At 39.6% G+C, this 24,586-nt stretch overlaps 1 protein-coding gene across 4 annotated transcripts in view; it reads right to left on the bottom strand.

Annotated features, from left to right (window-relative positions):
• LOC105384286 (cyclic nucleotide-gated cation channel alpha-3) overlaps positions 1-24,586 on the bottom strand; it is a 73,153-nt gene that overhangs the window by 26,282 nt on the left and 22,285 nt on the right. For 3 of the 4 annotated variants that reach the window (XM_038108421.2, XM_038108424.2, XM_038108422.2), the window contains exons 2-5: positions 22,935-23,064; positions 17,869-18,018; positions 8,620-8,807; positions 5,135-5,632 (exon numbers count right to left, since the gene is read on the bottom strand). In XM_038108421.2, the coding sequence (XP_037964349.2) occupies positions 5,135-5,632; positions 8,620-8,807; positions 17,869-18,018; positions 22,935-23,062 (964 nt within the window). In that variant the 5' untranslated portion in view covers positions 23,063-23,064. The remainder of the gene's footprint in view (positions 1-5,134; positions 5,633-8,619; positions 8,808-17,868; positions 18,019-22,934; positions 23,065-24,586) is intronic. The other variant, XM_038108423.2, reaches the window with a different exon arrangement.

The following is a 24,586-nucleotide window of genomic DNA, read 5'->3' as shown; positions in this document are numbered from 1 at the left end:
TGTTCCACGATGATGCCACATGTAAAGCAAGTAAATTAGTAGTATTATTGAATTATTTATTGTACAAATAGTACAAAAGAAGTAGGTAAGAGATTACATGACATAGTGATTTTACATGAGTATTGTTTTCTTTGTTACTATCCCGCGCCGAGGGACAGCCTGTGCCTGTAGCACAGGGCGTTGTTAAGACGTGACAAGAGTTCTCCGTCTCGCTCGCTCTTGAGGCTGCGCGATGTGAGTGAGCGCGATGCAAAACTCTTGTCACGTCTTAAATGCGCCCCGTACTAGCCCTTCAGTATAGTCTTCATATATAGTTTACATAATAATGATATAAGTATCTTTGTAAACCTTATTTAGTGTGTCGTAATGAGATCTAGTGCATTAGAGCAAAGCTGACCAATCAATTGATTAATTAAATTAACATTAATTAATAACATCAGCACCTTTCAGTGGGCTTATTGTCACCGCGCCACCGCCGAAAATTATTCAGCCAATTGCCTTTGTGAGCGGACGCATTATGTGTCCACATTATGAGTTTCCACGTAACTCAACACCCAGCTCGATTAAAAGGTTAATTAAGTAATCGATTATTTACAACCCGTGTCGATAATCGCGTGCTCGGGACCTCTCGTCGTCACGAGCGACACTCGATGTCGACAGCGCTCGACTCGAGAGACCCCTCGGCGCGATATTCCTTTCTCTTTCACGTTCTATTTTTAAATTGTTTGTGTTTTTTTTTTCAAGCTGCACTCGTGTTAATGGCCTGTTGTTTGTAGAGCTGAGGTAATTTGCGTAAGGAGGTCCGATTATTCAATGTTATGCTTATGTAAGGAGGTTAAAGGAATACTACTAGCTTATCATTTCACCACTGGAACATACCCCAGGTTAGTGTTTACCACGGATATGCTACGAAGCGAGATTATAAAGTCATAAATCAGAAAATAATTACAACCGCAAGCGAGCCATCCGCTTTTCAATGTACCTACATTTGAACTCATTTTAGAGGTGAGTATCGCCTTTTTTAGGGTTCCGTAGCCAAAATGGCAAAAACGGAACCCTTATAGTTTCGTCATGTCCGTCTGTCCGTCTGTCCGTCTGTCACAGCCGATTTACTCGGAAACTATAAGTACTACAGTGATGAAATTTGATGGGAATATGTGTTGTATGAACCGCTCCAAAAATATGACACTAAATAGTAAAAAAAAGAATTGGGGGTGGGGCCCCCCATACATGTAACTGAGGGATGAAATATTTTTTTTCGATGTACATACCCGTGTGGGGTATCAATGGAAAGGTCTTTTAAAATGATATAAAGTTTTCTAAAAAACATTTTTCTTAAAGTGAACGGTTTTTGAGATATCAGCTCTCAAAGTCGTAAAAAGTATGTCCCCCCCCTCTATTTTTATAACTACGGGGTATAAAATTCTAAAAAAAATAGAGGTGATGCATGCTAATTAACTCTTTCAACGATTTTTGGTTTGATCAAAGTATCTCTTATAGTTTTTGAGATAGGTTGATTTAACTGTAATTTTGGTTAAGTTATTGTGCTTACTACGGAACCCTTTGTGCGCGAGCCCGACTCGCACTTGGCCGGTTTTTTTTTAATGAGTAGGTACAATGCACTTAGGGTACACATCTAACCACCAAAGCTCTAGTAAAAAACGACTATATAAATTATAGCCCAGCAGTGGGAGTGGGGCACAGATATGGCCAGGTATATGTATAATAAATAAAATAAAAAAGTAATATATTAATAAGATATTTATTAGCCTTGATAAGATTCTTAAAAAACCGTGTTTTCCTCAATAAAATACGATCAAGGTGCTTAGGAAGACCGGCACATAGAGTATACTATTCATCGAGTACAATTGAATTTATGTTTGAGGAAAAGGAAGCGGTTTACCCTAGAGATTTCTTTTCCTCATTTCCGTTCACTATTTCATTTCTTTAATACCTACCTGTTGGGTAACATTATTATTACTTAGATGATGCAAAAACCTGTTCTAAGATATAGTGTCGTAAAAGCCAAGGTCCCATATCTACCTTATACAGCACAGTAAATATAGTATAACATGATAAAGCAAAGGTAAATCTACCATCTATATTTGTATACTTTACTAAAATGTCATAGATAAATTACATTGGACCGACCAACCGTATAAAAGATCTAAAATGTACTGATATTTGATGTTTTTTACAGCAATCTTAGATTAAATGGGAGATAAAAGCATGCTCTGGACAACATGCTCAGCAACAGCTGTGACTTGAGTCGTAAACTATACTCCTCACATTATTTGCCTGCATAATATTATAATATGCTGTATGAAACATCATGGCCGCTGACCAAGGAGACTGAGCTCTAGGTCATGTCGGGAATCACGCCTAACCCTTTAACTTATACCTAGAAACGTTAAAATATTTCAATGCTATTGGACCTTAAGGTATGAGCAAAAAGGTGAAATTAATTATTTATTAAATAATATGGTTGCACGTCACCAGTCAAAAGGTTAAGGCTTAATTCCACCTGAACATGCTCAGATTTTTTTTTACTCATTTATCATATTTTTATTATTTTAGTTAAAATTCAATCAACTCAAAACTACTATAAAATTAAATTCACAGTCATACCGAAATCACTTACATTTAATGCGGTATCATTACTTAGTGAGGCTAACAACCAGTGTTTTTTTATTCTACCCTGCATAGCTGTAACAGTGCTATAAATGATTCAATGATTCCGTCTCCTTTGTTGACAGCTGGTGTCACTGTCAACTATGTCCCGAATGGTCCACAAATATTTTACGGCCCGAATAATGTCAGCTATAAAAAATGGACCTTGATAAAGCCCCTCGATATATTGCCGAGTCATAAAACTCGTGGCTCTTTGAAAATTTCACAGTGCAGCCCTGTTTAGCAATGAGGTATGTATACTAACTCATGTAAAATAGAAGTAACCGTTCGGCTGATGTAAAATTTTATATGATCGCCTTGTGATTATAATATAGGAGAAAAACGAGCTATCGTGATTCGTTTAAATGATGTAAGTACATAATATCAGTAGTTACATAATTAAAACAAAATAACATCAACATTCCATTTACGTTACGTCGAGTCCATAGCCGCCTATAGATATAATTTTACACCTGCGGCAAAATGCCCTGATATTTTCATCCACAACATTTACCCGGATTGACACAAATATACTTGTTGACTTGTAAAAGAAGAATTCCTGAGCTCAGACATTCAGTAGAGGGCACTTGGCTCTGTCGCCTGCATTCAGGCGTCCTTGCCTCCGCCGTGCCGCGGCACTCAGAATAAGGACTGCATTCAACACCGGCCGATGCCGAGCTATCTCGTAGAATTCAAATGCAGAATTTTGGAATATTTTCGCTTCACTTGAGAGTTGAATGTAACTGGCATATAAGTTGAAAGAAAAAAGAAAATAGCAGCGATTTAAATTAAAAAAATCTAAGGTATTGAAACCAATGAGGTTACCTGGTTAACGCATGCCATTCCTATACATAAATTATACTAAATGGAAAATATTATATAACATATATGTTTTTGTAACTCGGTTTATCTCAAGCCCTACTCAACCGATTTAAAAACTATTTCATCATTATAATTCGACATTATCCTTAAGATGGTGTAGGCAAATTTTTATCCCGGAATTCCTACGAGAAACCTCAGAATTGATGCCGAGCCTGCTCCAAAAAGGTAGTAAATAATATTATTACTAATCCTTATCTATCACTACTCTACTAGTACTAATTACTTTTGGAGCTGTGACAAAATTGTAACGGCCAACATTTTAGTCGTGCTAAACTTTATAAAACTGTGCTCAATTTTACCGACTTTGTTTTTATCCGTCAACGGAAAATGTAAATAATTATGACGGTAATCTGCTAAGTAAGATTAATGAGTTTAGTGTTAGAATAACTCAATATTTATATAATATCAATGTACAAGTTTACCCTCTCCAGCAGGCTTAATTTCATCACTTCTGATATAACACTTTCCGTTCATAATTCTTCATACTTTTTATTTCTAAAATTAATAAATAATCTTTTGAAAGATGATTCTTTTACATACAATACTTCATAATCCAGTCTGCTTAATATTAAAGTAAAATTTGAGGCATTGTAATGAAAATTATTTCATTAAAAAAGATCTCGACGAATTGAGAACCTACTCCTTTTTTGAAGCCGGTTAAAAATGTGTCAAACTTGTGGAAGAGGAAAAAATGATATCAGTGTAGATAAAACATCCCAATCAGATGTCATAGCCGTAGCCTTTGATCTCTGTGTAGAGTTTTAGCGTTGCAAATATTTTTTTTCAGGAACACTCCCGAGATATTGCCTTTCTATAGTACTGTAGTATTTCTGAGTTTAATTTGTAAAATAATGTATAGGGTAAACTTATATAGCATAGAGGTTACTTTGATGTACTTAGTTGTTTACAAAACCCAATCTCAAAGGCCCGTGTATGTCAAATACATTTACCATCTATCGCCACGTGTACCCTATGAAAGGCCAATTTTAAAGACTTACTTAGAAGTAAGGCACTTCCTATTTTGACTAACCTTGAATTTGTCATTTTATAAAGATTTATTATATCACAGTATCTAAAATCAGGAGCAGTATAAAAATATTCCTACAAACATTAAAAGAAATAATTATTTGTAAAAAGATCAATAACAGCAAGAAAAAAAGATCAAGAATAAGTACATGAAACAATTTATTTAAACAATAGATCCAAGATGGCTTTAAAAACTCTAAATTTATAGTCCTTATTTTTGGCCGCGTGGTATTAAAACCTTCCCTGAAGCTAGCCACACACCCATTACCGAGGTAAATTAGGGACCCGCACGTTTCGGCAGGGACCACGCCGTAATGAACCAGCGAGTTATTACACCGTGCGGTCCCGCTTTGTACCTAAGACGATAATAAGCACCGATTTTGTGATTTAACCCGTGTTAAAATACATTCCATGATTAAATTCGGTTACAAAGGTGATAATGGCTTTTAAAACCACGAGAGTAACGAGAACGAGTGTATACCTGTAAAATCACACACCACACGGAAGTCACTTAAACCTTACAAAACAGCATGCATATAAAAGTACAAAAACTCACCTATAGTCGTAAGCGCCAACGTGCACCAATAATAACTTTGCAAATACTGTTTCACCACATCAGCCGTTTCAGTGTCATGATACACCCAGTTTTTACTGCCGAAGCCATTGTTTTTATAAATTATATGGTACAAGCACCCGTTCCAATGGAATATCACTAGTAAATAATGTATGAGGCTGGTCGATCGGAAGAGGTTTGGGTAGTTGGTGTGCCGCTCCGTGCGGTCCATGAAGGCCCAGAAGCGGTAGATCTTGACGAGGCGGAAGGAGCGTAGGATGGAGTTGAAGCCGATGGACAGATAGAGGAAGTCCAGCGGCAGCAGGCACAGGCAGTCGATGTAGAAGGTGGTGGAGTTCATGTAGTGCGCCCGCAGCTTGCCCGAGTCCGTCTGCAGGACGCCGTCCTCCAGGTAGCCCGTGCGGAAGTGGAACAGGATGTCGGCCAGGTACAGGAAGTCGGAGAAGTAGTCCAGCGTGAACCACACGATCAGCGTCTCGCCTGCAACAGAGAGAAGGGTATGAGTAGGGAAGGTCACGTCATTATATTTACGGACATTTTGGATATGTCTGGAAACAGGAGCTGAAATGGAATCGGTAACTCTGATGCAAGGAGATAGAGTTAGGTACAAGGAATAGGTTAGCGCAGCAGCGCTCTAAAATATCGTTTTCGTATAGCTAGTGTGATCCTTCTTTTAGATAAATACTGAAAGTTAAATTATTATAATGTATACGAGTATTTAATCATCTGAAAACATCAGACAAAACACCCACACATTAATGTAATATTCCCTTCAAATACCGTAGATCATTGCACACGCCATATTACTTAAGTTGACGAGTAGGCAGCCCGTATGCTGAAACGTACAGTATTTTATTAACATCTATTATTGGAGACGCGTGGGCGGGCGCGTCGTGCGTCACGTTTGATCGCAATCTTTAACCAATTTGGCGTTCCCGCGCGGCGCCCGCTCGCCGCGTAAATCACGCGCGTGCCACGCGGCGCACGCACGAGCCGGGTCGGTATACTCTTGATCGACGACATACCAGTGATACGAGGTTTTGGAGCGAAGCTGCGGTAACAATTACTCTATCTTGTTCCATCAATCTGACCGATAACTGATGTCATGACAGGGAGGAGGTCGCTTTGGCAATTTCGGAGCGTTGCTGCGCTATTAACCACGACTCTTTCTCGTTGTATTAAATCTACAGATTCACAGCTAGAGTAACCATCCAGGTGTCCGAAATGTAGTATTTCGCTAAGCAAGAGTAGACCTCCTGGCCGCAGAACGCTTAGGACACGAAATATATTAATCTCATCCTCCAAAGGGGCACGCACAACTCGCAGCGCTCTGCGCTCTCAAACCGCAATTAAATACAACTCGAAGTTAAACAGTTGTGAATGAGATTACGTGCTAGAACTCCTAGTGGTGTAATAAAATAAAAGAAAACTTGCCCGGCGAAACGTCGAAACGTTACCTTACGAAGTATTACAATGTCTTCAAAGCCAGTTTAACTCGGAAAAGCTATTTAAGTAAGTAATTTAATTTTCCGCGGGGCAAGTTGCAGAGCTATGCGCGTTGCGGCGGCGGCGGCGGCGGCGGAGCGGCCCAGCGTCGGCTACCCGCGCCGGTATCTTAAATGAAGATGTCTTTTGCATAAGCCCTGCATTTCACGAACCTTCAAAGTTATGAATTCCCCAAGGAGTTGTTGCAAAGCTTTCAAAGTTATTAAGTTTTTATCTTTGACGGTTAAGCTTCAGTAATTTAAGCGATATTTAAATTAAACGGCGGGAACGTCCAATGAAGATAGAAGATAATACTGCAATGCACCCAGATGTTGCGGGTTCGTCGACCGCGGAGGGGTAACTTTCTCCATCGCAACAATTTACTGAGTTCTGTGTATTACCCGACAGAGCGCATCTTAAACTGCACTACTGGAGGTGGTTGCTCAAATACGCTTCACTGTAATAGCGGGGCAACGGATCCCACAAACCAATGTACTCGCTATAATGAATTTCACAAACATGTTTAGCTACCGTAATTAGAAATGCAGCTACTAATTGAAATACAATCGCTCGGATAAAATTATACGCTAGACAAAACAAAGGTATGGATTACTAAGAATGTTTATTTATGGGTCTATTTGTCTAATTAATATAATAAGACATAAACAATGTTGCTTTCTTCTATTAGATATGATTTAATTTTCTATTCCGTTTTGTGAGGACAGCAGACAAAGCTACCTTTCCAAGTTTTTAAGCTGTTTAATTCCAACTACGGGCGTTAATAGCTGAGCTAATGTAAAGTGGCAGGTGTGACACAGACTCCTACGCAAGTACGCATGGATTAACTTATACAAAGTTAATATTTTATTTCTCTCTTGTGTCTAAGTGCAGAACAATAATACACTGCCGGGCAATGAAAAAGTTCCACTCACAAAATGTCGACAACAAACAACCCCAACTTTTTTAAAGATTTAATTTATAAAAAAAAATATTACCGATTTTAGGTGGTAATATCTTGATGCTCTATTAAATGTACTTCAATGTTCCAGAAGACGGCATTAAGCTAGCCTTTTCCGTTTAGAAGTAATTTGGTGCTTTTCTCAGTGGAACCTTTTCATTGCCCGTGAGTGTACTTACTTATTCACATTTTATAATGACAATCGATTCTTGCTTGCAGTTAAAACTTTATTATATTATTGTATAGAGTGTCATAAAAGAACATAAACAGGCAGAAATCACAAAACTAATTTAATCTTTATCGTCTGAGTTCATTTTTATCGTTTCTTCATGATTCAAGTTGCAAATCATTTATTGAAAGTAAAGTTTTAAGAATCACTTTTTGATTGTTCCAATAATAAAACTAACCTACACCGTTTCAGAACGACTCGGTTTATAGTCTTAAGTTGAGTCCATCTTTAAAGTCTTGAAAACCTGAATGGAAACAAAACACCTAATTAGGTATTTAAGAAAGGCGTTCAATCGATTTATGTTAACTCTAGAAGCAGTATTTTATTTTTAACTTCAATAATAATTTATGGGCCGCTTGCACAACATATTAAACGTCCTCTGTCAAACGCAAGCCACTTTAGGGCGTCTTGCACAACAAAGTTAAATAAAATTAAATCTATGACCTCTTGCTCTGACATTATACTGTCAGAGCAAGAGACAAACTATTTAATTTTATTTAACTTTGTTGTGCAAGACGCCCTTAGACTTAGTACAAAATACATTTTTTTTTTAAATTTAAATAATTTAAATACTATTTTAAATATATCTAGAGTAAGTAAATAACTGACAATAACAAAAAGTCTTTGCACAATCGCACTCTTTATTTTCATGACTTTGTAGATGAAATTTACTATATGACGGTGTTAGAAAAAGGTCTGAACATATTTACGACTAGTCGAATGATACCCTTTCACCTTACGCAACATTACTTCTTATCCTAAACCTTATTTAAGTACCAACTTATCACAGCTTACCATTAATCTCTTGGAAGGCGAACCTGTAGACGATGACCCACAGGTTGTAGAGGAAGGCTAGCGAGACCACCATCGACCAATAGTAGCACAGCCGGCCCGCCGGGTCGAACACGAACGACCAATTGGGGCTCGTGCGCAGTCGCCCGCTCGTGTATGTGGAGCGCCTGCGCAGCGCGCCTCTGCTGCCGCTGCAACAAGGGTAGAATGATTTAGCTATTCGAATTTTAAAAATAAATATGATCATGACTTATATATTATACTAGCGTAAAGACAGGCCCAACCGCTCAAGAAAATGGCACCCTCGCGCTGGCCCTAAAATCTCATATATCTGCCATTATTTCTTTGAATTAGTGCAAGCGCGCGGGTGACATTTTCTTTAGAAAAAATATTTTGAAAAGGAAGGTTGCGCTTCTTTTTGAAATCAATGGATGAAAAATGAGTTTTTTTTAAACCACTGGACTGACTTTTTTATACTATACTCGCACATAAATGTATCATTTTGATTCAGGGCGTCCCATTTAGAGTTTAATATTTTTATCCGTGAATGTATCTGTTGTGTCGTTGTATAGGTGCGTGCTGCGTCACCACCTACCCGTTAGGTTTATAGATAATAAACCAGTGTGAATCAAACCGCCTTGCGTATTACTCGTATGTAACAGTGGCGACGAGCGACGGGCAAAACTACCCTCGGTGTTAAAATAAATATTCTCCAAGGCAATGTGTGCAGCAGTTACACCATTTTTTAGGGCCATCTCCAATTTTGACCATCACAGTCAAGATTGGACGACATTTAAAACCAGACTGCAGCAATGGTTCATTGCAAATGGACTAGACGATGATACGGACAAGGCGGGCGTGAAGCGTCGCGCCATCTTGATTAGCACACTCAACGACGACTCGTTCCAGCTGGCTAGCAACCTCGTGCTACCGAAGAAGTTAGAGGATGTGGCATTTAAAGATATCGTGCAGGTATTAGATCAGCATTTTACACAGAAGCGCTGTGGATTTGCTGAGAGGCTACATTTCTACGCGGCGGTACAACAGGCGAGTGAGTCACACGCGCAATGGGCAGCGCGTCTGCGTGGACTCGCGGCGCACTGCAGTTTCAAGCACTTGGAAGAAGCACTTCTAGACAAATTCGTCATGGGCATGACGGCGGGAGCGGAGCGGGAGAAGCTGTTCTCCATGGACATCGGGGAGCTGACGCTGGCGAAGGCCGTGGAGCTGGCGAGCAGCGTGCGCACGGCGCGCGCCGCCGCCGCCTGCGCCGCCCCGGCCGCGGCGACCACCTCAGACCCCTTGTTCAAGATCGACAAGGGGTCCGATCTCCGAAACAGTGGCAACCAAAGTGAAAGATGTAGTGTTTGTGGCCGTAAAAGTCATAGTGCTAATACCTGTCGGTTCAGTAAATTCAAGTGTACTAAATGTAACCAAAAAGGTCATCTTCGTAGGATGTGCAAAACCGTTAAATTTGTAGGAGCCGAAGAGTTGGCAGAGGGTGACGACGGTGAGTTGTTTAATATTCGCTGCATAGGCGGGGCACCGATGGTCGAGGCTGTCATCATTAACAACATCAAGTTAAATTTTGAATTAGATAGTGGTTCTACTGTAACAGCAATATCAGACAAGATATATTATTCACATTTCTCCAATGTTAAGTTGTCGAAGTGCAATAAGAATTTAATTAGTTACACAGGGAATAAAATTTGTTGTCTGGGGGTAGCGCCGTTAACGGTAACTTATGAAGAGAAAACTAATATATTAGATGTCTATGTCATTGTTGGAGGCGGGCCTCCGATATTAGGTCGCGATTTTATTTCAAAATTTCAGCTCGAACTATCTCCTATAAAATTTTGCGCACAAACAAATTCTGATAAAAAAGTACCGTTAGAAAAAACACTTTCTGAGTTTGCTACAGTATTTGAGGATCGATTAGGTTGTTTCAATAAGTTCAAAATAAAATTACAACTAAAAGAAGACGCGAAGCCGGTGTTTTTCAAATCTAGACCGGTTGCTTTCGCCTTAAAAGAGAAAATTGATACAGAAATTAATAGATTGTTACAAGCGGGGGTAATAGAAAGTGTAGATCATTCGGAATACGCATCGCCAGTAGTTCCAGTCCTAAAAGAGGATGGTACAGTCCGCCTCTGTGCAGATTATTCACAGACATTGAATAAACAGCTATACGTTGAAAAATATCCGTTGCCAACGGTACAGGAACTGTTTACTAAGTTACACGGGGGTAAACAATTCACTAAATTAGATATGTCTTCGGCATACGCACAGTTTCCTATCATTGATGACGAAAATATTACGTGTATTAACACGCATAGGGGCCTATATAAGTATAAGAGGTTAATTTTCGGTCTTTCATCAGCCCCAGCCATTTTCCAACGAGCCATGGAAAGTATTCTGGATCTCGAGGGTGTACTAGTCTTCTTGGATGACGTCTGTATAACGGGAGACACATATGACGAACACTTACGTAGGTTAAAGTTAGTACTCGAAAGATTCCGCGACGCAGGGCTAACGCTTAGAAAGGATAAATGCGAGTTTTTCAAAGACGAAATAACCTATCTAGGTTACGTCATAAATAAATTTGGTATAAAAAAATCATTGGATAAAGTGAAGGCTATTCAGGAGGCTCAGCCACCCACATCATTAAAGGAACTGCAATCGTTTTTAGGCCTAGTTAATTATTATAGGAGCTTTGTGAAAAATGCATCAGGGATTCTATCGCCTTTGTATGATTTGCTAAAAAAAGGCACTAAATGGTCATGGACGGCAGAGTGCCAACATGCCTTCGATAGAATAAAAAATATATTATCTTCCGATAGTGTATTAGCGCATTTCAACCCAAAAGCTAAACTAATTTTAACGGTAGATGCAGGGCCTAAAGGCCTTGGGGCTATTTTATCGCAAGTAGGGCCGGACGGCGTCGAGCAGCCGATCTCGTACGCATCTCGTACACTCAACGCTGCAGAGCGGAACTACTCGCAGATTCAAAAAGAAGCAACAGCGATAGTATTTGGAGTCAGGCGGTACCATCAGTACTTGTACGCTAGGTCCGAGCCATTTGTGTTACGCACAGATCATAAACCGTTGCTAGCAATTTTTGGCTCACATAAAGGAGTACCTGAAGTTTCCGCAAATAGACTGCAAAGGTATTCGCTTTTTCTATCATCGTATAATTACGTGATAGAATATGTTCGCAGTGCTGAAAATACTGCAGATTTCTTATCTCGCGCGCCGTTACCTGAAACGAGTTCTAGGGCGAGTGCGGGGCTCGCGGGGAACGCGGGGGACGTCACGGCGGCCGCATATATCAACTTTGTAGTGGAGGGGGCATTACCGGTCACTAGCGAACAGCTGAGCCGGGAGACAAGTGATGACGTCATTCTACGGCAAGTTATTAAGTACGTATGCGACGGATGGCCACGAAAAGTACAAGATCCGCGATTAAAACCGTATTTTCTATGTAAGGTCGAGTTGTCTTTCGAAAAGGGCGTTTTAATGCGTGGACATAAGGTGGTCATACCAGAAAAAATGCAACAAAAAGTTCTTAGAGAGTTACACAATTCGCATCTCGGTATTGTTAAAACGAAGGCATTGGCTCGCTCAAAATTTTGGTTCCCTGGCGTTGATGCAGCTATCGAAAACATGATAAATAGTTGTCACATTTGTCTCAGTATGCGACCTTCCCCGCCGCGAGCTCCTGTGGTTTCGTGGCCTTACCCCGACAAGCCATTCCAAAGAATACATATGGATTTTTTGGGACCTATTAAGAATGAGATGTATTTAGTTATAGTAGACGCTCATACTAAGTGGGTTGAATGTTATAATATGAAAGATAATATAACAACTAGTATGGTAATAAGTAAATTATGCGAATATATGTCTCGGTTTGGAATTCCTATTTCCGTCGTAAGCGATAACGGTTCATCGTTTACTTCCGGTCAGTTTAGCGACTTTTGTAAATTGAATGGTATTAGTCACGTGACCACCGCCGTGTACCATCCCGCTAGCAACGGCCAGGCGGAAAGCTGTGTAAAAATAGTAAAAAAAGGTATTAAAACCGCACTTTTAGCCGGCGGCATTGCGAGAGATGTGAATAATAGACTGTTGAAGTATCTGTTCGACTACCGCAACTCGGTACACTCGACGACCGGGCAGACCCCGGCCAGCCTGGTGTTCGGCTGGCAGCCGCGCTCACGGCTGGACCTGCTGACCGTGCCCTCACCGTCACCACCCTCGCCTCTGTCTGATAAAGTTCGGAACAATCAGTTCTTACAGAATAGTTACCATGAAGGAGTGATTCGGAAAGACTTTGATACGAATGATGTGGTACTATATAAACTTTATGTTAATAAAAATAAATTTAACTGGTGCAAGGGACTTATCGTTGAAAAAGTGGGATTAATGTTATTTAAAATTAAGGACTTGTCTACTGGTAGCATCATAACTCGTCATAGAAATCAAATAATATTGTATAAAGGATTGACGAGTGATTCAGAACATTATCAGTTTGACTTAGATACAGCTGTTAGTGGTGATAATGGAGGGGAGGAAGGTGCGGCGATGCCGGCCGAGGTGCAGCCTCCCCCCGCGCCCGCGCCGCCCGCCCGCGCGGACCCGGCGCCGTCCACACATGGAATGACTCTTAGAAATAAACCACGAGTTAATTATGAAGGCTTTTTCTAGTATACAGTAAAATGTTAAGTATAGTGTTTTAGTATTTACACTGTAATAATTGTAAGTACATGCTATTGGTGGAGGGATGTTGTGTCGTTGTATAGGTGCGTGCTGCGTCACCACCTACCCGTTAGGTTTATAGATAATAAACCAGTGTGAATCAAACCGCCTTGCGTATTACTCGTATGTAACAGTATCGTAATATTGTACCTACTATATGTGTAAATTCATTTTAATGTGCCAAGACAAACCATTTCGGTTTAATGGCGCTGTCAAACAAAAATGTAATCTATATATGCCTGTTTTTATAAATAAATAAATAAAATAATAAAATAATCAAACAAACCTATTTAATAGATCAGGGATCAGCCCGTTCCTCTGTAATATTGCTCATTGTTCCTTCTCTCAAGTTCGGTTAATCAATATACTTTTGAAACAAGGCATAATCTTCCCATAACAAGTAACAGGATATACGTAGCTAGAGCGCAACTTCACCCCAATTATAGTTTACTGGGACGAGCAAATATATTCATATAATCAAATTGAGTAACACATCTGTATCACGGAGGTAGATTATACGGACGGGGTACCTATACGTACACTGGGGGGTGACTCTATACTGACGAATAACAAACGAATGAAAGCTGCTGTACAATCAGAAGGTTTAATACAACAAGGTAGAGCTGTACCGAAACTCTGTTTTTCGTCATAATATAGAGTGAACCCCTGAACCTACATGCACATACGTACACTTGTTTGCATTAGCTGATTGTTCGGAGATACCCGGGATTGATTCGCCGGGCCACGCCGGGCAAGGAATAATTGAATATCGCGAAGTACGGGGGAGGGGTAAGTCTGTTTACCCAATTAAACAGCCAAATACTTGGCCACTACCTTGTGGCGGGTAAGCCGGGTAATGCGGGTCACGAGCATGATTTACAGACTTTACCGTAACTTGGTGTTTGCGAATGGCTTATCATGTAGTAAGTATCGCGTGGGTGGATAAAACAGTATCTCTGGTCAGGATGTAGGTACTTTGTATCTAAGTTTGGTGGAGGAAGTTAAAGGGTAGTTTTTTTGTCAAATGACGTAAAGGGTAAAGAGCTTGAATGTCAAAATCATATTTTTAAAGGTGCAAAGGTTGTCCTTTAATTCCTTTAGGTCCAATAATTTACTAACTAAATATCTCTGAGACACATTAACAGACAAATATACAAACGACTACGTAGCTATACATGTCTGTCTTAAATGATGTCTTTAAAGCCAACTGTAGCTCACTTCACAATACAGTCTACGAACACCGCAGTAATAAATTAAGATAATCTCGTAACTACTTGGAAAAGCCGCAATCTTGCCGCGTTTTCGTCTAAATTGGGAACAAGACAGTGTTTAACCAAGTTTATTATTCAAACACATATCTTGACGGTAAATAATTGTTTCCTGCGAGGCACCTGTGTGTTGCGAATTAGAGATACGTGTTCCAAAAACAGTCGTACAACGTACGCCGACGTTTGAGCCAAAAATGTAACGGGCCTTCACAATACCTAACTTATTAAAATCATTATAACTTCATCAAAACTTATTTTTCTAGCTTATTTTCAAATAGAAAATACACTCACGAGCAATAAAAAAGTTCCAGTGATATATCATGGAACTACTCGTTAGTGTACTTTTATTCAATCACGTACAATAGGTATGTATTTTTCAAAATTATAGTTATTTGTTTATAAGAAGAAAGAACACCAAAGCATCAAAGCATTATAAAAACCTAATACGCTGATCCGTATCATTAACCTTTGCGAAGATATTGTAATCTAGCTAAAGCTGCTAGCTACACTAAGATTATATTAAAAATGTCTGCAGAAAAACACAATGGACTTTTAGCTAATTTATCCTGTAAGGGCATCTTAGATACAACGAGCTTATTTATGTAGGATCAACAAAATTAAATAGATTTTAAAGTCTCGTTGTAAATTTGATATCAGCCTGAATAATACAAACATAATTATACATAAATAATGCGATTCACTAAGATAAATAAACCAAAATAATATCCACGTGTCGGTCGTCGGCAAAAGGGACAGTGTTACATGAGAAGTAGTAACCTACATCACCAACAATATGTTGAGTCCAGGTAACGAGCGACGTGGGGGCCTTTCCCTGAGCAGTTCTGTCTCCATAACTTGTTCACAGGTCTACGAAATTTACGATTGAGGGACCTCCCGGGACCGCTGGCCTCCTGGTATAAAACTCACATGTAAGGTATAGTTATTTATTGCGCAGCCACTGCCAACCGCCGTAGATTTATTAGACATTTACCGTAATAATGGAAATTTTGCGACGTCTATAAACTTTAGGTTTGGCTTCACTATTCAATACATAGTACGCTTTATGTACATAAAGTAATAATACCCTTCAGGAAAAGAAGAATTGTGTTCCAACAATGACTATGTTTTTTCTGTTATGGATACCATCAAATTACGAAAAACTACGTTTCTACTTCAAATAAATTCAACGCTATTTGCAATGCTTTCAAATAAACGGACACTTTTATATCTGAAAACGTATCTATCGATTGTATTCAAAATGTACCACTCAAGATGCAAATGCAATCACTCTGCTGCTTAGCAAAGATTCACTTCTGCTCTTAAAGTGGAGAGCTATTTCTTCCACAAACGTTCTGATACGTTCTACTTTGAAAAGCGTTGAGTTGGCGGCGGCGGCGGCGGCGGCGGCGCGATCGCTACTGCAGATTGAGTTTTTGCCAGTGGTACGGCGAACAGACTCATTTCAATTTGAAATTAACTGTTTCTTTGTAAGTGCTGACAGTGTTTAGTTTTCTTGCGAGCTTTTTGTTTTTCTGAATAAATAAGTTTCAAGTTAATCTCTGAATAAAATAATTAAAGGTGTACTTTTTCATTTATGTGAAGATTTGATCTTTCTCATTTGAATTTGAAGATAAATTTCATTGTGTATTATTCAAAATACAATACCAGTTCGCTTACCGGCATTAACTGCACATTATAAGTACTTATGTACTTACCAATAATTCTAACTTTAACTTTCCACTTCAACTACCATGATCAACAAATAAATATGTTCTGAAATGAACTTGAAGCACAATGGCGGCGTCCCACATTGCGAACGGAACGGAAGGACGCACACACACAGAGCAGAACATAGGAGAGCGGATTCTTGAAAACATGTCTACCGCCGGCTGCAACAACAAAATGTCCACGACAAAGAAATCATTAGCGTTCTTTGTACTCGCTACAACACGTGCATGAGCGGGACTGATACTTTTTTTCCTCTTTTATCTTATTCTTGTTCGTACTGTGTCCTGTCAGGTTCGTTCAGCCATGGTTCCGGTTCGTTTTATACAACTCCCTAAAGCTATTACCTACTAAGGGATGCTGGTTGTAATTTGTTAACGCCCTCTTAAGGGTACTTACATAGTATATTTGCCAATTGAACATAGTCATCAGCAATGATGATCATAAAATAATCATAAGAAATAAAATATAAAGATATTTTACTTAATATAACTTTGTAATGAGACTTGCAGTGATCTACTTAGCTTTCTTCTCTGTTATGTTACCAAAGATATAAAAGGCAAAAACATTCCTTTACAGAAAGACTAAAGAATGAACAAAGACATTACATCATTTGAACATTTTTGTCTTCTTCAATATAATTTGGACTGGAAATTGATGGTGATGTGCGTCCTTAAGCCAATACTCGTAGGCGGCCCACTTTATAAATTCCCCGAGGTATTGTATCTGTAAGGAGTCGCTTTAGGCTAAGAAGAGACGTTCGGCAAACAATTTTCTTTTAGACTTATTGAGGAAAAGCTGCGATAATATTTATGACAAATAAGGCTTAAGTATGTATACTTATCTGGATGAAAACGGGATAAATATTTCAAAGGTTTTTTTTATTCTCCTCTTTTACAAAGATCAAAGGTAAATTATAATGTTTAGCTTAAAGCGTGGCATTCAGTAGACATTGAGCATAGTTATTTCGTCTTCTATCCCCTTAACGCGGGCATGATTATACGAAACTTGAGTTAATTTCACGAATACCTAGTGGTATAGTACGATTTACATAAAAGCGTTGTGTTACGTCACGTTTTTTTTAGATATCATTCTTTTTTGAATATGTATCTAAGCTGTAATCGGCTGGTTTTCAGACAAGGTATAATAATGGTGACTGGCATAATGAATAGCAGTTGTTACTGGCTGTCCACGACACAGGCCTAGCCTAGTGTGGTAGCCCTTGTTATATCACTACCTTTTAATTTATATCAAACACTGCAACCTATATTTTTTTTAACTTTCATAATTCTTTAGTTTAAATAAATATTTTTTTCATCTTCATATTCATATTGTTTTTAGCATTAGTCCCATTATCAAACAATGTAAATTGTGAAATAAAATTAATCATCATTATCAGCCCTCTATCGCCCACTTTTGAGCATAGGCCTCCTTTCGTGTCCGCCATTTTCTTCGGTCTTGTACGCTCTAGTCCCAATTTTCAAAGTACTTAGTAACTACTCACGTGTCAGTTCCATTGCAGTGCGGCGCGAGGTGGTTCTGCGAGAGGTGCGACGCGGGCGTGTGCGCCGTGTGAGGCGTGTGCGGCGTGGCCGGCGTGTGCGGCGTGCTGCGCCAGCCCGTGAGCAGCGGCGCCTCGCTGACGCCCGGCGACCTGCAAGTTGTAGGGGTTACTGGATGCTTAGTCAGAGAGTTTGGAGATGAAGCGAGGAAGTACCGACAGCTGCCGATAGATGGTAGTGGTGCATGGTGGTTGTAATTGTGAAGGTGCATTGGCAGTGGACTTGAGGTTGCAGCAGAGGACATGCTAGATGCCAGATTAATTCCAATAGAAATAGTATTACAGTTTAGAAAAAAAAAACGCATTCGCTGCGCCTCATAAGTTTGATTACAGTTTGTAAATAACTTAACTACAATTTAGTTTCTAAATCATCAGGGATTGGAATAACTCCATGAGATATAACTCTGAATGGAAAATAAAATATTCACATTTCGGTTGAACTTTGTAGCGTGATGTGTACCCACGTAACCTAACAAATATTTCAACACTTCGTATACAGAATAGCTGTAAATGTACATACACTTATTTCCTTTCAATTCACCGCATATCTCTACAAACGTGTCATTTTACCCACTTTCATTCGACAGATCGCAATAGATAAGTTGCACAAAAGAATACTCGGGGTGAACTTAAAATTCCGCAACATTCAATCTTCAAAGCGGGTTCTAAAAGATTCCTGATTCTACCCTCGACGAGGAAAGGGAAAAATATCGTTTTAAGCCCAATCGCCTTAGTGGCGCACCAACGCCCGATAGAAATTGGTTTTCCGACAGACACGGCTCCGGCGTAGGTTGGCAGTGTCGCCATACATCAGCCGCGGGGTATACAAATGGAACGGGGAATTATGTGCGTCAGAGATACTGATGGAGGAAACGTATTAAAAGGCTTTTAAGAAATAATTGTGTATGCATAACTTTTGAACACACACAGCCCGTAAATATTATATTGCAAGACACGGGCCTGCTCAAAGACTGTAGGATTAATACTATAAAATCTGTCTTAGCAGGTAGGTCGGAGATATCACACAACACATTAAAAAAATACAAGACCAGAGAACAAATAACTATAGTGTATTAAAACAAACATGTGTCTTAGCCAAGGGTCGAACTTGGGACGGCAAAATATCAGACCACTGCACCATACAGTCGCTAATCTTTTCAATGTCTTAACTGAATTTCATTCTGGATCCACCTCTATTCTCTATGAGATGCCAGAACCTGCACCTTGCTATCTCGAAAGGAACCCTTGTACATATCCCCAAGGTCTAAACTCCCTTCCTAGGCTTGGACCATCATGCTGGTCCACTGCAAGCTGGTGGGATCACACATCTACATGTGCTAGATAGATATGAAGTCTCAGACACAACATGAATCAAAGTCTTTTAGCACTAAGTTTTAGACTAATATAAACAAACATGCCACATTTCTAACACCTGCATTTTCAGCAGAACAAACAAAATAAAACCATCTTCATACTAGAAACCAGCAAAAAACTATTTTCAGAAAATGAGCTTTTGTGTGACAGCAGTATTATAAGAATAAGGCTAAAACAGCGGGGCGCATTCGCACCGTGAAATGAGATATAAACCGCTCAAAAATACGATCTGATCCTGAAGGGTCACTCTACCTTAAGAAGAACGCACTTTCCGAGCGCTACTTCACTAACCACGACTCTATCTTGCTCTATTGTTATACATATTTATATGAAAGATCGATTGCATGACAGCTCTCGTTCGTTCATTTTTGCCAATCTAGAGTAACCCTCCTGAGTTCTAGTTCTTTGCGATGACGGGTGTGTAGTGCGCGCCTAATGCGCTTAGCGAACACCCGATACAAATGACGAAGTACGGGTAAGCCCCTGATGGAAAGACTCGTGACGAAATGTATGTGCTATATTTACAGTAATCCCCTTGAGCTGGGATCACTTTGAACTAGCGCATTTTTTCCTCTGAGCGAAAAATACGGATTTTATAAGTCTGACGCCTGTATCTGTGTGTCCGTGGCCAATAAGCTATTTATCCGATTTCAATTTTAGCTGGATCTCGTCAGAGCCATTCAATTCGTGCTTCAAAAAAATCTTCTGCCGTTCGATGGCCATTCATTAATTATATTTTGACCCAAATATCAAGGCTCATTTCGTAAAAAAACAAGCACAAAACTCCCTCAACTGAAACTCCACACGGTACAAAGTTTAATTAATAAAATAAGGTAAAGCTGTGTCCAAGACAGGCTAAGTTATACGGCCACTCATCTCGCGGCGAGGGCCATCGAGGTGGCTCTCGTGATTACGGCGCCCTCGCGGTGAGGACCTGAGAGCCTTCAGTCAACAACACAGGCCCTTTAAGCACTCGCAGCCACCTTAATGGACCCCGCCCTTTCAACGTAAATTGATATTTTGGGACATCACCTTGAGTGTCAAGTTAACCGTGCCTAATGTTTTCATATTTGACGGCTTTCATCGGCCCGATGGATACGATAATACTGTGTGCGTTACATGGAACGTGTTGTGTTACATGGTACGATGTTAATAATACCAATGTAAATTAGGTTCTTTCAAAATAAAAACATGGGTACTTTTTGTATTGGTGGCTTCGACTATACTTGTTTATTTAAAAGACTAAAAGTTAGGTAGGCATACATATACTTACTTCGAAAAAAATTCAGCTAAATAATTTAAATAAAACTAACATAGAACATGACTTTAGATAACAACTAGGGTATTTCTTCCAGCGCCGCAGTTAAACGTTGTTCAATGCCGTCTCAAAACCGATATTGAACTGTTTCATCCCAACTGCCGAAAGCCATAAAAAAGATATATCAGCCCACACTATTCCGTTCCGCAAAACTTTTTTAAAACAAGACAAAGAAATTCCTTGAGAAAAGCACCTGCCCTGTGCTGTCTTCAATTGAACAAGTCAGAACGACTACTAAGTAAAAAGTACGCTGAAAATCAATAATCACTTATCATAAGGGACTTCATAAATGAAAAAAGTTTTTCGGTGGTTTCTAATGTTTACATTACAATTATATAACTTAAGTAATTGAAATATCACGCAATATACTTTACAATTGTAAAGTTGCATGTCACTATAGAAAACACGATATACCTACCTATGTTTTATTTTATCGTATATTTTTCATCACACGATTGCTTTACCATTGCTTCACTGTTTACGCATCGGGGATCCATTCGTAACGCTCCCACTCTTATTGCTTATTGAACCGAATTTTATTCCGGCGCTTTCTTTCATTAGTGAATTAGGGATTTCATTGAGTGCTGCTGAGGATCTCGCACCAGCAGCTCTCCAAGTTATTGAAGTGAACCGGGAGCTCCAAAACAATTGTGGTGTTCTTTTTAAATGAGCCCATACACATTTGAGAACTCCGATGTTTATAAGTAGTTTATAAAATAAGAATCCAATAGCAATCTTTTACTTTTATTATTGAATCGGTTCCTAGATGTTTATGTCTTTCGAAAAACAACTCTAATACCTATCTATATAACTTGAACAAAACCTTTAACAAAAAGTACAAAACATTTTCGATGCGGTATTCGAAAGAAGCATGCCGTGTTTGTTTTACGACTAGGATAAAACTATGTTTCTGCAAGCTAAAACAAAACCTCATTCAAGTTTAATACATACATTCTTACATAAAGTGCTTTCTAGGTGGTTGCAACACCAGTAGATGCTCCAAAATGCATGAAGCCTCCAAACTATCGAGTGCATCCATACTATTCAGCCCAACTGCAAGTAGTTGAGGAGAAGTCGGGGTGATGCATCGGTGCTATTTATTTCAGCAGGTGGCTCACAATAAATGAACGGATGGGTGAAGTTTCCGTCGACAGTGGCTCCCTCTGTGAGCAAGTTTCATCATTTGCAACGTGTTGTGTTGGCGAGTGTCAGTCACAAGTATTGACATCAATGCAAAGTTGAGACGTGAACTCGGGAGCGATAGACGTGCAAAGATGAAAGAGTGTTGTTTATCTATTGCCGTGTCAGTTCCAAGTTGTGAGAGTTTGTTTGCTGGTTTTGCTGTTTTTGTTTTAGCTATTTATAACATTGTAAAAACATTGTAATTTAGTTAGGAGTATGGCCGTATATTAGTAGTAGCGTAAACGACGATTTTCATTCGTAAATTAGTTGATTTCACACCAAAAGTGTAGAATTGAAACATGACAAACTTTTGCTACGCCGCCACTGCGTAGCACACACGTATATGCTACGAGCTGCTACGAGAATTCGTAGCACTCGTAGCACAAATAAAACGGTGAATATTTTTGAAACATGGCCAACACGCATATGTTGAAATCAACTGCATGCGGTACGCATGAAATATATATTTTATGCTGAAACTATTCAGAATACAGATCGTTGAATGGCTCGTACGAAACTGGCTGTTTCAGAACCCTCTCTCATCTTTTTGGGGTAACATTTTACATTTATCCACACCGACCGCCTGGAGCCATTTTTTTACCCCTATAGATATTCCCATTCAGTAAAGTGTCAAATATGGAACAGTAATATAGACAGAGTGTATTCAAATAATGCTTCCAACATAGCTAGGCGCGTTATTTGTGTTTTCAGACAAAATTATTTTATTCTACCTATACGTAGTGTCTACAATGTTGCCACAGAGTGAAGACAAATTTGCTACTAGAGAGTGAAGCAAGAACAAATGTGTAGCTACAGAGAGAAACCTATCGTGGGACTACAGTGTAACCTAGATTGCTACTACAAATCGTAACCTAGCCCAGTACTACAAAGTGTAGCCTAGTCTATTACTACAAAGTGTAACCTAGCATGACTTGGCACAGGTGAAGCAGCCGCCGCGACCCCAGCATGTGTATGCAAGCTAGTATGAGTTGGTACGGTGGAAGCAGCCGACACGTCGTCATCATATCCTATGTAATCCAGTGTATGCTAGTATGTAGGTACATCACGGCCCAGCCGCCGCGACCCCAGCCGACACGTCATCATGTCTGTGTGAGCTAGTATGTAGGTACATCACCTGGCGCGGTGGGAGCGTCGGGAGCGCGAGGACAGGTCCAGCTCGCTGGCCGCGGAGCAGGCGGGCGCGGCGGCGAGCGAGCCGCGGGACCCGCCCAGCCGCCGCGACCCCAGCCGACAAGTCATCATATCTGTGGACAAAAGCAAAAGGTTATAGAACCATATGAGAGGTAATAAGTGGCTTACCAGCCTGTTTTTGAAGTTTGAGTTAATGCGACATAGTAGAATACAAAAAAAAAGAGTTTGTAATACGAGTACTTTGTTTAGATGAGACGGGTTGAGTTACCCGTTTGTCCTAATATACCGCTTATGCAACACCGTGTATTATACATATAGCTGGAAAGTGGAGGGGCTGTAGTCTGTACTCAGCTATATACGCTAACTAAATGCGTTTTAGAGACGCGCTCATTGTAGATCGGTTTCTAGAAGCACATAATGTAATTTGGCTGTACTTGTATTGACCGTGAGAGATATTATCTAGCTGACACGATATCTACGAAGTACCTATTCCAGAGTCGAGATGTAGGGCAACTCATGCATTTGAATCAGCCCGTATAATAACAATACGTCCGTCGTTATGTGTATCCATTCGGCAATATTGTAACTCACACGATGCACAATTTCACTGCATCGCACGAAACAAATGTATTATGAAAGATTTAAATGAATTTACACAAAAAAATGTGCGATAAATTTACAGCGGCATAATTGAATTCTGATCCTACTAACTAAAAATGTACGTTTTATCCATCAAACCGTCAGCAAAATATTTGTTTTATAGTAGTTGTAGCTTATACTTAGCGTGTCTGTGATAAATACTATAGCTAGTTTAGGGTTTATCATCGTGGTGAAAGGACTAGCCAGTCAGAATATCGTCAGTCACTGACTGCCCTGGGTGTGCCTGACGTATACAAAGTACAGGTATTGGCCTCGAGGACGCTACTTTCTTAATAATGTAGCTGATTTCCCAGCACACACGGAATTGATAGACTGTTATGTGGTGAAAAAATATAGTCTCGAACTTATATTGATCACAACGACTATGAATAGATAACCAATTCTTCAGACAGCTTGTACCACAGGAATATTTTGCACCCAAAAGTAACAAAAGAATACTGGCGTTCAAAACTAAAACCAGATACGAAATTCCAGTGTAAAATCGAATAGGCTATTGTTCCGATGGGGTTGGTTCCGCAAAACTGTAAGAGGCGCAATTTTTGTTCATTGAATCGGGCGCCGCAGGTTCCAATGTGAATTACTTCGGCTCGAACAAACTCTTCGGCCTGGCGCCCTATTCAGGGCTACTCGTTGTTATTAAAGCGATTCTGAATTTTCTGGTGAGTTATTGCGCAAGAAACAACTTCTTTGGTGACTAATTGAAAAGCTATATATCTTATCATTACCCTGCGATTATTGACTGCGAAGGAGGAGGGTAATGTTTTTTTATCAATGTAGGTACTCAAGGTATATCTGGTAGGAGCTATTTAATTTATTTGCAACTGAAGACAGATTTAACGTAAATGTTATTTATAGAAAATCTATTGCTAATATGCCCCTGATTCTACAAGGATCTCAAATATTGACTGTCTTACCTTGGTCTCACTACATTTTTTATCAGCACAAGTCAATAATATAATCATCCACTGGATACGT

This window comes from Plutella xylostella, chromosome 15 (assembly GCF_932276165.1).
Source record: "Plutella xylostella chromosome 15, ilPluXylo3.1, whole genome shotgun sequence".
Taxonomy (NCBI): Eukaryota; Metazoa; Arthropoda; class Insecta; order Lepidoptera; family Plutellidae; genus Plutella; species Plutella xylostella.
Note: the sequence above shows the minus strand (reverse complement) of the source record. Positions and strands in the feature narration are given on the sequence as shown.